Source organism: Echinococcus granulosus (genome assembly GCF_000524195.1).
Source record: "Echinococcus granulosus chromosome Unknown EG_S00006, whole genome shotgun sequence".
Classification (NCBI taxonomy): Eukaryota; Metazoa; Platyhelminthes; class Cestoda; order Cyclophyllidea; family Taeniidae; genus Echinococcus; species Echinococcus granulosus.
In genome coordinates, this window is record NW_020170386.1 from 991329 (window position 1) to 1006066 (window position 14738).

The 14738-nt window shown below is 38.9% G+C and overlaps 2 protein-coding genes across 2 annotated transcripts; both read left to right on the top strand. All coding sequences in view use genetic code 11, as the record gives it.

Moving 5' to 3' along the window:
* Positions 1 to 1151: 1151 nt before the first annotated feature.
* On the top strand, positions 1152 to 2549 carry EGR_01609 (hypothetical protein; the record flags this gene model as incomplete). The annotated part of the gene is made up of 1 exon (XM_024490858.1): positions 1152 to 2549. One exon carries the CDS (start codon positions 1152 to 1154, stop codon positions 2547 to 2549), a length of 1398 nt encoding a protein of 465 aa, XP_024354723.1.
* A 2280-nt stretch (positions 2550 to 4829) lies between these two features.
* Positions 4830 to 5384, top strand: EGR_01610 (hypothetical protein; the record flags this gene model as incomplete). The annotated part of the gene is made up of 2 exons (XM_024490859.1): positions 4830 to 5040; positions 5287 to 5384. The coding sequence occupies 2 exons, from the start codon at positions 4830 to 4832 to the stop codon at positions 5382 to 5384; spliced, it is 309 nt and encodes a 102-aa protein (XP_024354724.1).
* Between the last annotated feature and the right edge of the window lie 9354 nt (positions 5385 to 14738).

Below are 14738 nucleotides of genomic sequence, written 5' to 3' on the forward strand. Positions count from 1 at the left end.
ATACGAACTTGGCACAGATGCATGCGCAGTCACTGAGTGACAGTCGTGGATGTAACTGCTTGCGTGCTTCTACCTACCCTCTCAATCTTTCTCTTTTCATTCATTTAAACAGCTTTATCAGTATGAGCATAAGGAGTACAACACTTAGCTATCATTTAACGATAAATTAGGGTTTAATCTTAGCTCGGCGCTGCTTCTATAAATTATGACATTATTTTATTTTTGAGTAGGCTAAAGCTCCCAATGATTTCTTGGGATGACTGTTATTTTGAAGACATTTTTGAGATAGATATCCGTGCAAATCTCAGCTGAACCCAAAACAGCCAGCATGCCGAATATCTGTTTGGTATTTATAAACATATATTTCCTTTATATTTCACTGGCAAAACATTGCCTAGGTAGATAAAGTGCTGGTCATCCCACAGTGCTCCAAATACAGATATTGGTAACGATTTATACTCTTAAATTATTGGATCCTCCGACATCTGCTCGGTAAAAATTGTACAAAAACAAATGTCAGAAAATTGAGTTCGGAGTTTTTGGAGGTAAAAGTTCCATTGCAGAGTAAATATGCTGCAACTACTTAAAAAACTTTGAGGGTAAATGTAATTTGATTGGGCATATCATTTATACGCCGCTACGGTAGCCGAAAAATCCTGACTTCTAATGCACTACCTGGAATGCCGGATTGACATCCTTAAGTAATTTTTCTTGTATTTGCCGTCGGTACTCTTGTTCTAAAAATAGGAAATATACTCATTCGTCCTATACCTCAGACTCAAGCTCTCCCCACTCGTATCATAGATGATGCAAAGCATTAGAAAGGCATCCACATCAAGAGCGATACTAGAAATCAAAGCCTTAGCACTTCTATTAGCGAAATGCTTATGAAAACTAATGGGAATTAGTCTTTTAGCTTTTGCTTTTGTTATTCATTCGATATGATTCCGCATCCATACCAACATGTAGGTTGATGGCTTTTTATCAGAGTAAGCCCTTTTAGCCTTTCGATTGGCTGTAACCCAGGTCACATGGCATCGATTAGTGAGTGATGCGTACTCAACCTACCCAATCACAACACTCCTCGTTGCGCGGCAATATGGCTCGCGGAGACATTTATAACAGCTCACCTTTTGCATACTCACATCACAATGCCGCGATCTCAGAAGTCGGACGAAAAGGCACCTAAGAAGAGCAGGGGAAAGAGAAGCGGTAGCCAACCGAGCAAAGGCTACGAATTCCAAACGGAGGTGACCTTTGTTAACCATGGAAAAGTTCCAAAGGGGACCTCTTTTTCAAGAGAAGACGTTAGGGAGCACTCCTTTCCGTCAAAAAAGCCAGATAAGGCAAAAAAGGCCTCTGCAGTAAAGGTGTTTTCAAAAGGGATCCAATTCAAGGAAAAAGTGGTTTACGGCGGTCGAACTAAAAAGATCCTCGAGTATGACAGCATCAAGCTGCTGGAGCAGTTATCCTCCGATTGTCGTATGGTCTTTGTGAACTATGAAAATGCCAAGAATGGTTATTTCTTGGTACTAGGTCTGTTGGATGCAAATCAAGTAATAAGACTCATGAGTTTGGTGAAGGAAGATAATCCAAATGCGGAAATTCGCTGGGCTGATACACGTGCTTCCAGCAGCAATGAAAAGTCCATTCAGGATGATGTATTAGAACCCGGTAAAAGTGATACCACAGATCCAACCACTTACCATGAATCTGAGCGTGCCTACCAGCGAAATTCGTTACCTTCTCTTTCTAATAGGTCTGGGTCTTACAGGGCTAGACCATGGACTGCCACAAGCTCCTATATCTGCGCAGACCCTCACTTTGACGATGGAACTGTCTGTTCTAGCAAGACATTGGACGCTTTTACTAGTCAAAGAGACAAACCTCGTAGGCATTCCCGTCGGCGCAGTAGTTACAACTCTCTTGACCTCTCCAGCGATGATGGGTTTCACCTAAGTGCTAACGGACTAAAAAGCCAATATTATTACGTCGGACCCAGTGATGAGGAGGACTCCATCTCGAAAATTGTACACCATGGAAAACCCAGGCACAAGAAATCTCATCAACATAAACATCGGCATTATGCATTGGGCGATGAGGTTAGTGTTTCTATGACGCCCAGCTCAATTTTCTCGAATGTCGATTACTATTCCACTGATGGTTTCGGTACGGTGAAGGATAGTTCTGTGAAGGGAACCCCAACAAGAAAATCAAATACCACCCGGAAATCCTCTTATCGTCCGAAGTCCAGACAGCTGCCGCTTTCAGAGGCGGAGCGAAACAAAGGTAGTTGGCACAGTGACGTGCTTTTCCTCACTCCCACGAAAAATGGCGGTGTCAAGGTTTCTGCTGACGGACCTGTGATGCTCTACACCGCAACGCGGGCTAATGTAAACCGTAATGACAGCAGTTCCTCTGATGAAGACAGTACTTCAGATGGAGAAGGTGACTTCATCTACTCTTCTGACTCAACACTTACTTTGGAAGGCCCCGTTAGAGATCCTCTGCGTCTCGACTTGGAGGCTAACTACACTAATGGACGTTAGTGAACGTAGCACTCCCATTAATTTCAGTTTGTATGTTTTCATTTGCTATACTCTCACCAGCTCCCCTTCTTATCCTTCCATTTTGATTTTGTACATGGAAAGAAAGTCTCAGTTATAAGACTCAGAACCTTTGGACCAATTTAATTAAAGGAAAGTATCGGTCACCGCGATGTTTCCTTCTTGACAACATTGTACTTCCTAATTTAAGCACAGCAGAAAAGTCTGTAACATGCAGAGATAGTTACTCAACTATTTTTGAGTGGGATATCTTAAGAGAAGTGAGATTTCACTAATTTTGGCTTAGACTATTCTCAAGTTATATCGCCTGCTAAGCGGCCCCGTTAGACTTAGGCAAACAAGAGCTACTGGATTTGCGGTGTCCGTGAACAAATAATAAATAACATCGGATTGTTGCACAAAAATTAATCTTACAGCTTAGTTACACCTAGAACATGATTATCTCTATTTAAAGTTCACTAATTCTCTAAAAATCATCTCGTTACTAAGTCATCCGATTAATCAGTCTCCCGTTGAACACTTAAATCAAGGTCATTATCACACGCCACATTCAGTTGGGTAGTTTTTACGTATCAATCGTTAATGCACCCACATGAGTGGGCACAGACGATTCTGATTGGTCGTTCCTATCAGTGCAAATGCTTAAACAACTGATACCCGATACCAATCCCTTTGTTGTGATTATTTCAGCCTCACTTTATCCACCAGTATACCTAAGCATTTTTGTCATTTAAAAGTTGTCGGTCGAAAAGCTGTCATGTTTTTCAGCCTTTAAAGTGATCACTTCAAGGAAAGTTTTGTCATTAAGGGCTGTGATTTTTCCATTGCCCTAGTTATATTTGATCACCAGATAAAATCACCAATCTGTTAATTGCTTTGGAGGCGCAATTTAGGGAAGTACGTTGGATTTACACACATTGGAGTGCTGCTTGACACTAACGTTAAGATCCGTATTTGTCTAATGTGTAGTGTTCTTTATCAAACGATTTTGCCACCTCAAAAATGTGGTGGCATAAGTATTTAAGTATCACGTGGACTTTGCCGCCTCCGGGTATTCAGTTCTACATGCTAAAGCAAAACTGAGAGCCAACTGCATTCCAATCTCAATGTAGTTCGTCTAAAAATATGTAAAAACACTGCGATCATTCTATCTCTGTTGCAGCATGAAAATGCTTTGTCCGAAATTAATAAAAAGAGGACTCTCTACCCCAGAATAAATCAATTCCAGCAGCCTAGACTTTTGATATTGACAGCAAGTCCACTTTACCTGAGTGCACATCTACATTAGTGCAACACACAGAGCTTAAACGGATGGAAATTTTATGTTCTTGTTTGTGTCAACCTTATAAAACGTACCGCCTTCTGCGCATGCACATGTCGCCATCGGATAACCCATCACAAATAAATATAATTGATGTAATAACGATCCAGCCTGCTGATTCTGAAATCTCTATCATGCCGAATGTCACTTCTAATAAGTGTAACAAATTGTGATTGTCGTAAGTTCGGAGAACGCTCTACCAATATGACTTCATTCTCGGGAATTTCGGATTAAAGTCTTGAAATGGGATTCAATGATTTCAAACTATTATGCTGTTCTACATTGGATAAAACCAGTGCCATGGTCTAAATTAACTACAACATGACGAAAGTAATTTTACTCATACTTTGAAAAAGCCATGGATTGACGATTGGCATTCATGCTTTGTCCCTAACGCCCTCAACAAATTAAATAGCGTGTGACAAGCCACTTGTGAATTAAATTGAAGCAGCTTATGCAACGATTTAACATTGTAAGTACACCCAAGCTCCCGTACAAATTGATATTCCAATGGATTTTATTGTACAGTTTGACACTTAAAGGTGTATAATTTGGCTTAGGTAGGTGTAATCAATGCAGAGTGAGTACTATTCACGGTTTTGTCTGTATTTCTTCATTAATCTTCTCCAATTTCCCCTAAATCTATCGTGTGTACACCAGTAAATTGAAAATGGAGCCAAAATTTCAAAATTGTTTGATGGACCAACCAAAGGTGAAGTAATTCGAGATTCTCAAGCCCTACAACGAATTGAAAAATCCAAAATATCTTATTAAAATTCCAAGACACACGTAGTAAGGAATCGTAATCTATTCACCATTTCCGAAATTGATCTCTTGGTGTTGTCCAAAATCGCATAGACCGATAAAACATTTTGATTTCCCGATTTGCCCGGAAAACCTTGCGCTGTTGTCTCAGGATAGTAAATCTATGTCAGGAACAAATGCGTTCCTTGAACCACTCAAATATTGTAGTAATTAAAACTGGTCATTTCGGTACGATTCTCGGCTACAGAGTGGAAGACAATAGGGAGAGTCAAGTAAATTTAGGACAAAATAGAATGATACTAGTAAATTTGAAACATAGAAGTATGACTGAAAATATGTTGCACTATACTATTTGTATTCCCTCTATGATTAAGTTGAAGTTCCAAGGTAATCAAAGCCAATTAATTTGAGCAAACGCTAGTAAATGATGCCGGAATGCATAGTCATGTCTGTTCTTCTCTCAGCAGCCATAAACACCTTTTGTGTCAAGGTGTCATCATCAATCAGATTTATTTCTCTGCGCACCTAGAATTGAAAAACAGCACTGTCACTCCTAAATAAGTTGCCTCTAAAAGCGCTATAAAGTGCGAATGATTTTTCACCTGCTTTGTGGTCAAACTGCTTTTTTTACAGAAACGGTATATAAAAATAAAGGTCAGTCACGTAAATCTGTTGGCGTAACGCAAAGCTCGCACGAGTCGTTGACTACTTGTCGTTCAATAAGTTTTTAAGCATTCTGCACTAGGCATCATATTTTTACTCAATTTTAGACCATGTAGATGCATGCTTTTTGCAAGAATTTATTTCATAATCTAAACTTCTAGCACCAAAATATAAAAAATGCCTTATCAACCCTATTCATTGAGAAATCCTTATGAGATAGCGGGTCTACCAGGACAAGTAGTCCAAATCTAACATATCATGCAAAAAACACCATTATGATTATATTATTTTTAAAGGGACGAATCAGTAAAGTCTCAAGAACATCTATTGAATCACAAATCTTAAGTACCTTAGGATTAATCGAAAATGATGTCTATCTAGAACCACCTAACCACTTATAAGCTATAGAAGGCAAAATCTCACTCGATTCATTTTTGGTTTCTTTGGGAGCGGATGACCTTCTGTAAGCTCTGTTTCTGGAACTATTCGTATTTTTCTGTCCTCGTTTTTCGCGATTCCTGTTAAGATGTGCACATGACCTAAATAAAGCAAAGTTGATGGGATCATCGAATGAATATTTTTTGACTTTATTGCAAATTGACTCATAAAATTGCCTGTGTTGTCAATGCTCATGAACTCCATTTGGTCTGTTTTCTCGTTCAAAAATACGAAGCCCATGTCACGGTGTCTGAATGTTCCCCCGGAGTACGCTCTCGAACATTGTACATAAAGGCGATAGCAGCGTTTCATTTAGACTTAAGATGATAGATTAAAAGCAATTTTGGTATAAGTAAAAGAAATAGTATTATTAGCTACTCAGTACTCATGTTACTCTTTTGAAAGCAGAATAAGGGTTACAATACTTCGATCACGCCAATTCAAGGGCATTTTTGTTACCTACATGATTACCCTTCAATCTTACTATCAAACAGCACGAAGAACTGTCTGATACAGTGTAAGATTGGACTGAACGCATGAAAAGCTTACCAAAACCCTTTTAATGGAAAGGGTTGTGAGATCTACTCAAAATGTGGAAATGGCGCAAAGATATGAATTCAGAGGAGTTGCGGAAGGCGTGTTGCCACTTTAAAGACAATCAAGTTTGAAAGAACATTAACACCAAGATTTACACCATTTACTGTCATTCTACGAGAATCACAAGCATAAGCAACAACTTTGTTTTAGTAAGTACTTACATGTTACCTAATTACATTCTGGGGCAACAATTCGTGTATTATTTGCCTTTTTCACCGGGGAATTACTGACTGATTTAGAGTTTAGGGGAATTCCAAGATCTTGAAGTTGCACCCCTTTTATAAATACAACTTCTAATTGTTTTATAGCTCTAAAAAGACTAACTTTAAGAAATTATACTCTATTCTAACTTAGTACTTCATCGTTAAAATTGTATTCAGAAGTGACGTTTGCGTGAAGCAGACTATTTCACGCATTTTGGGAGGCTGGTCTGCAAGGTAAAGCGGCAGCTAAGTTAGTATTCAGCTGCAGATATTCATATCACTATTACTTTATGAATACTTTACTATTAAGGCCAAAAAACTTCCAATGCCACCTAGGTTTTCGGAATGTTTCGCTTGTGCTATAGAGTTGGTTTTCATCCAATCATGCTTGGTCTCGGATATGCAGTTCAATAATTAGTAAGGTTTCCTTGGCTTTACCACTCAAGTTAGGCTAGTAAAATTTATCCAAATTTATTTCAAAAAGGCTTGAGAAAATCTCATGTGTTTATTTTTAACCAAATTTGCATCAACGTTTACAGAAATGATGCCCCATCTGACTCTTTGAGCTAAACATCTGACTGCATTAAAAGTACGGCACAAACCAGTTTGGACAGAACTTCAAGACGGCTAGATGCGCCCAAGCGATTCTCTTACCTGTACCAAAACGATGATTGTCCAATATGACCAAACGATAAGTTCTTGGAGCATGAATAAGTGGTGTGAGTGTCGAGACCGATTGAACCCTCTCCCTCCCATTTGCCAATCAGTTTAGCGAATGGCTGCAGAGAACGGTGGATCGGGCAGACTGCTGTTACACTGAAGCTTTTGTCAATTACTCACGATTGGTTAATCGCATAAATCCGAAGATTGCTTGAAAATTTATTGACCTAGCGTAATCCAACAATGATCTCGTGCACTAGTGTGGCACTGTAATTTACAATTTCATACGATTAAGAAAGCGAACTATAGAACAAATGAGATTTTACTGCAAGGTACAGCAAGTATTGCTGCGTTGCTTTTGTGCTAACTGTAGGAGCAAAGTGTCACAGGCAACAAAAGAGCTACATTTTGACCTACAATGTTATACAAAGCATTGGTATTTTTAGTTAACGTTCATTTACGCATCCCTCGGCAAAATAAAGGATTTATGCTTTACCCTTATTGCACTTATAAGGTTCAGTGAAGTTATTTATAAATCTAACTTCCTAAAAAAATGTGGCTAACAATGGATTATCATCACTGCATTAGTCTATCATCAATGTTTGAGATATCAAGAGTGTTGTAAGTGCCCCATATGTCAAAGGAATTAAAATACATTAAAACAGGCATGCATGTTGAAAGTACAATAACGACTTACGTGGAGGATGGTTCATTGCAAAATGTGGTATTGGAGCTTGGTTGTGACGCCTGAATTTATGAAAATACTTCTGTGATCTGATTGGATTACTGAAACATCTGTAAGTGACGCCATAAACATCAACATATCGGATGACCTTTGCAGGTGCTCACATTTTCACTTTTTAAATTCACAACATCCCACTATCGATGATATCTAAATGCATTTATTCCACTTGCTATACCTGGTAGTTCAGTAATATTAATGGTAAACTTTGCAAACAAGGTAAAGATTATCACTTGACATTTACGAATTTGAAATATCTTTATTTTTATTCTATGCGTTCCCAGCATTCTCTTGCCAATTGCGTGACTAGCTAATGTGCATTGTTATTAAATTTTTAGCAGAGGAAGTTTAATACGTCTAAAAATGTGAGGATATCCACTACTACTGACCTTCACTAATTTTATTACGATTCTTTCCATGTTTCAGTCGTTTCCAATTTCCTTGGTTATAATACCCAATGTGGAAATTGTATACAACGTCATTTCTTGATAATTCTCAAATAACACTCCAGTGCTGTCTACTCGCTGACATCTAGCCTCGACTTTCCCTATTTAACATGAAAGGTTGAAATCGTTAACTTCCCCGATCAGACGATGCTTTTATTGTTTATTATAATGTCGAATTCAGTGAGGGTGTTACCGGCTGTTTGACAAAGTTCTACATTTCTCTAATGGAATCAATAAATATTGGTATTGATCTTTAAAAGGGTAACCTATAGGAATCCATTGCCACTCACAAATTTTCAAGGTGAGATAAATGAATTCCATCAACTTTAATATGTTATATACAATCAGAGCACGCTAATTAAATGGGGAATTCGATTTTGAGCCATTAACTTCATCGATTCACTGCATAGTAAATATCCATATGTAGGTTTCAAACGTCAAGAAAATAATTGAGTAGGCAGTAAAATAAGTATGAAAGCGATTCACTTTAACACTTTCGATAAAGTGAAATTTAAAAATCCTTAAGGATTGAGGAACATCTCAATGGCACTTTAATTCTTTTGTTTGTTATTGCCTAGGTTGCATTTATTTGGCATCCCGTTGTCAGGAGTCAAGGGCGACGCGGCATTAAACAGAGAATGCGAAGGTGGGGTCCTACTCATGGCGTCTTCTATCAAATAGAAATCCCATTTTGTTCCTAAATGCTGTACTGCTTATGCAAGTAAATTTCGCCAGTTGCTTTCTTCTTATGTATTAAAAGATTATTTGATATTCTCTAAACAAAAATCGTTGTCTATATATTTCATTTTTACTAATAAATACTCTGGCTAACAGGGTTGCACATAAATAAACATTAAAAATCACTCTCTACACCCTTCAATCTATTTCAATTCCCATCATTTTGCCAGCACTCAAGTGTAAAATTCAATGGTTGGTACACATGAAAAATGTGCTTTTGCGATGTTCATCTTATTTATAAACGACTCACTATGCATAAAATTTGCATCAAAATGTTTTCCACTTCAAATCCGTTGAAATCTACTTCCGAATCGCATGACCACATAAACAAGCCACCGACTGATTATTAAAAGTCTATCGAAAGCTGGTGTGCGATGGACCCTTTAAATTCCGGTTTCACTATTTATTGATGTTACTGTACCCACGTCGATAATTATTTCACACGGTACATGAATAGAGAGTAAAAAAAATGCGCACAATAGAGTAGCATCAACTTACGAATTACATTAAACACATTATAGAAAAACCGAGTTGGTTTTATACTCTAAATACAGGCCCTATAAGAGCTTAGAAATACAGTAAGATCTACGAGGAAAGGTTGAGTCGTTCAACGGCAAACACCGCTCTACTGAGTGGGACGTCAGAGGCAAAATGGGACACTAACAGACCCATTCGTGTGGAGCGCAGTACGATGCTGTCACCGGGTGTTGTAAGGGCGCCCTCAGGTTGCAGAAATGCCACGCACGCCAAACTGGAGAGCAAAATCGGGTGTGGCACTAAGACTACATCAAGCAGCAGAGCCAAGTGGATATTTATAATGCCTATAAGCTCAAATTTAAAAATTCTGCAAGAATAAGCTCCTTGTGGTTTCGATAAATTAGCAGATTTTAGAAGCCCGTTTACGCAAAACTGCCAAAGTAAAGCACACAAGGAATATCATCGAATTGAAACTCTTCTACGAGCAAAAGTAGACATTGTTTCAAACAAAAGGGTATGACAGTGTTGGATAAAGAATTGTCAGCAGCAACATCGAGCACATATGTTGTTCCAGCAAAAAAATACTAAGTACCGTTTTTCAATTAACCATATTTTCAATGACCAAATTTCCGTCCTTTCAAATGCTTACCTTCCTTCATGACTAAATTTGAGGGGTTTGAAGACACGGAGTTGTGGCTTTTCACAGACAGCGCCCAGTTCCTGCTGCCACCACTGCTGATTAGAGGAGAAGCGGTCGTCCTCCGGGTAAGGCACGGCTAGGAAAAGGCGCATATCTCGCAGAATTCGCAGGCGGTGTACCTCGCTGGTGTCGTGGAAGATGTCCTGTAGCTGGACAAGGCTGGTGCCGCCTCCTCTTAGACTAAAGTGACGCAGACTACCTGCTTGCATCACCGTCTCCACTTCTCTTCCCGTCTCGCAACACAGTAACAGCGCAACACCTAACGCAGGACCGGTGGGACCAACCAAACAGTCTGTTTGGAGAAGCATAGATCAGTCAGTCGAATTTGTATTCATATAAGTATACTAATGCATGAAAGCCCCATCTCAAAGTAACACAAATCATTATATGCCTGGTCGTTACAACAAAATGCACCTGTCCTTTCAAGGGTTTCAGCACGAACGCTGTTTGATTGCAGACCTTAAAACCGTGCAGTTGTAAAGCTTATTTGCTATAATGGAGCACTCAAAGCTATCTGCCTTATCTTAATGGGAATATCGCGATGCCAATGCCAAACTAGCATCACTTTTTTATTAAACCACAAATTAAGATGTGGCTTGAATGATAGAATTTCTGCGTGTGCAGTGCTGCAGACATCAAATGTTTCACACATCGACTTGTTGTACTGAATATAAATAAGTACAGGCAGAAATAGGAGCATTCACATTAGCAACCCATTAAAGGTATATCACTTGAACTTTTTTCCTTCTACTGCTTGTGTTACACAGAATTTTATGGATTTATGTATCATTTTAAGTCGGAAAATTTCCAGGTTAGAGTGTATTTCTACGTATTGGCACAACTGTTGGGGTGTTGGCGCACACTTTCAAGTGATCTGACCTGTAAAGCAAAAGTGCTATAAAGTCGAAAGTATCAACTGTGGGCCGCAACTATCAAAACGAAAATCTGCCTTAAATCCTTTTGTGCGGTGTCAGGTGTCGCACCAAGGTCATTCTCAGCTCAAGTAGCCAATATCAGCACTGAACACTTGGGTTTCAGGCTGACTTGTACACAAATAGTTAAGTGGCTAAGTGCGCGAAAACGGCTGTCACTCAGCAGAGATTCAATTTTGTAATTTGTAATTTGCGTAAATCCATGTGTATGCGTGTGAAGAAGTCTTAGTCATTTGCTAAAGACATACGGTCGGTTAGAATAAATTAATATTAATTACACTGAATAAAAAATAGCGCATTTATTTATACAATCTCTTTCAGTTTTAATGCTATCTATGCGTGGTCACCCGGACTTTATATTCCTTACTGGGGCTCAAAAATGTGGCCTATTCTTCCATACATCTGCTGTAATTATTCATCGTTGTGATCATTTGGCACTTGATCATTGCTGTGTGAAGGCTACAAATGTGTTGCAGCATAAACATATAGGTCATTAGCATCGTGTCAACTTTGTAAGACACAAAACATCACAGGAAAATAAAGATTCCTACTTTTACAATCTAAAATTTTGGATGGAATATCATAGTTCACATCTAAACAGAACCATATTTTCGCTCTAACCTTGTTGGTATATTCACTGCTAGTTGGTCGAAAACAAACATAACTCTGCTCCAGCGTCGCTCACTATTCGCAAAGCCTTACCATAAAATGAAGAATACGTCTGTCATCGTGAAGCAAATGAACCCACCATGCTTGAATACAGTATTTCGGTCCTGTTCAGTTGTCTGAACTTTTAAGGTGCTAGATTCACTTAGTTACTCTGCTACTTACGATGTGAATACAAATGTAATAATATCAACATATCACTGGAGCCCAAGATCGGGTATCATCCGTAGCCATTACAAGCACATTTTACGCATCAGCTCTACTGCTTTGTGCATGTAAACAGCGAAATACGATAATCAAATACAAATAAGATATCCTTAACTCATAAAACCGATGCTTTAGCCGACCTTCTAGCTGATCGAGTTCAAAACATCAATCCGAACTATCATTTGTCTTTGGACGGACAGCTTACTGATTAATTAATGGTAAAGCATCACAAAAATAAAGATTTATCTGAGTTTCGTCAAAAAGAATCCCAAAAGTATTAAATTTCATAAGTCCGTTGTTTGAAATTGAACAGATTCATCTAGAAAAGTCGTAACGAAGCGGGAAGATCAGAAACTCTTCTGTACTGGTATATCTTTGTTTCCGGGATCGGATTTCGCCCTCAAATTACAAATACAAAGCACAAAATGATTTTACATATGTAGCACAAGAAGTGGGTAAAAGTACTCACTTTTCTTATCACTAAAATATCGCATTCGGTTGGAACTGACCAAACTAATTATTATCACAAATACTCGCAAAAGTTTACTGGCTAATCTCTGCCATTCGTCGTGTCCAGAACGAAAAAAAAACGTTCACTTGATGGCGTTAAGGTAAAAATAAAAAAAGACCCCAAAAATATAGCGACAGCATTTATCAAAAAGATAATGGCAGTTCTGTCGAGAGAACCTAGCGACTAGTGATAAAAATATGCCGATGACTCAATTATTCGTATGAAAGTGATTCACGCATGTGGGAGGGGGACGGTGCTCGCCTACTCTTTCCTCTTGGTATGCCGAAATTCAGTACAAGAGAGCATGAATATTAGACTGGCATTTTCTGTCTTTACTATATCCCTCTGCCTTACTGTGAGAAAACAAGTCAAACCTCTTCAAAACACACTTCTTATTCTGATGCCACGCCTTCCACTTTGCAACCAAATGCAAGCACGCCCTTTTGTAGGCCATCTCAGATTATGTTTCTCAGCCGTCAAAGTCATTAGTTTGTTTTGATACCTCCTTGTTATTATTCAAGACATGAGTTAACATTCTGGCATTATTTAACAGTCATCCATTTGATGGGAATCGCTACTGAAACAAGTGAAATAGCTTAGTCACTGCTCCACTGTCCGCTTATCTACGCAAATGATATTTGTATCTTTTCAGTACATAGAGGTTAGATCGATTAGCTTGATACAAGAAAAATGAGATTGTTCTACATGCAGGAATACAGAGAAGCAAGCAATAAACCTACTTTAACAGGCCTCCCAGACCCTGTGATTCTGACACAGAGACAAATAATAACCTTAATAAAATCCGCCACTTTAGCGGGGCATAATATAAAAATTTTGCTATTAATGCGCGATGGATTCTTAAGGCAACCTCCTTTTGATATTCAAACTAGCATTGCGTGTAAATAAGTGATAGAAAGGAGTCATTAATGACGTAATTCTGCCATTGTAAGCAATGAGTGAGCGGTGCGTGATGCCTACACCGGATTACCTAGTGAAATGTTGATCATCTTAAGGATCACTGCATTTGACGACAGAGGAGGGACCTCATTTAATTAAGTTCTCACGAAAGTGTAAATCAGCACAGGGGAAAGAATGTGCCCAAGCGAAGGAGCAAAACGCTGCTAGTAAAATTAACGAACATGAACCTACTGATATGGCATGTTTTATTTGATTCTTCCTTTACCAACAAGTAATTCAGACTTGAACCCATTTCAAAGCCTTATACCTGAATATTGGAAAGAAATTCGAACGAACCGAGAGCAGGATACATGATTCTACAATGGAATTTCCGAGTCTCAAACAACATTGATCCAGCCTTCTGATGCGTAGGTCTACGTTTCTAAGCCATGAAATAAAATACACGCACAACCACCGTTTTGCTACTTTTGAAATGCAGAAAATTACTCTCCGAAGGAACTTATCCAGTAATAAATCTAAATACAAAGCGCTCCGGGACACCCTAGCTTTTAGCTTCTTAAAAAGGTCAACATGCTAGGTTAAATTTCATTCACAGGAAAACTGCTACAGTAGTAAAGTCTATATTTTATGTCTGGCAGTTTAGAAACAAAACGGCTCGCAGTAGAAAAAGTCCATGCACTCATGCTTACCACCGGTAAGGGTGTAGGAAAAAACGTTACAATGTGAAGTCGGACTCAATTGATGCCTCACTGTCAGTTTATCAGCGCGCTTCTACGTTATAATACGAGTTCAGCACGCCACATTGAAGTTGGGTAAGTAACCACAACTGGGTCCGCAAAAACCGATGGGGCGTCATGGTCACCGTGCCTGCCAACAAAGTGTACATCCTAGTCTCTGACTCAGGCACACTTGCCGTGAATGCATTTGTGTACACAAACACAGAATCGCATACAGTCCACTGATTTAGAGTGAATGAATGGGAAGAACAAGAGCGCACTAACCTCCAACCTCTCTACCCGATGATATCTGAAGCAAGACGCGTAAACAAACACTAGCGTAGCCATGTAAAGATGCATCTTACGTGCACACGAGCACGTAGTCACCAACAGATCAACAGAAACCCCAACACAGGCCTACCAATCGATTGAATGCGGCTACGCAACCAGAAATATAAGCATTGGCCACTC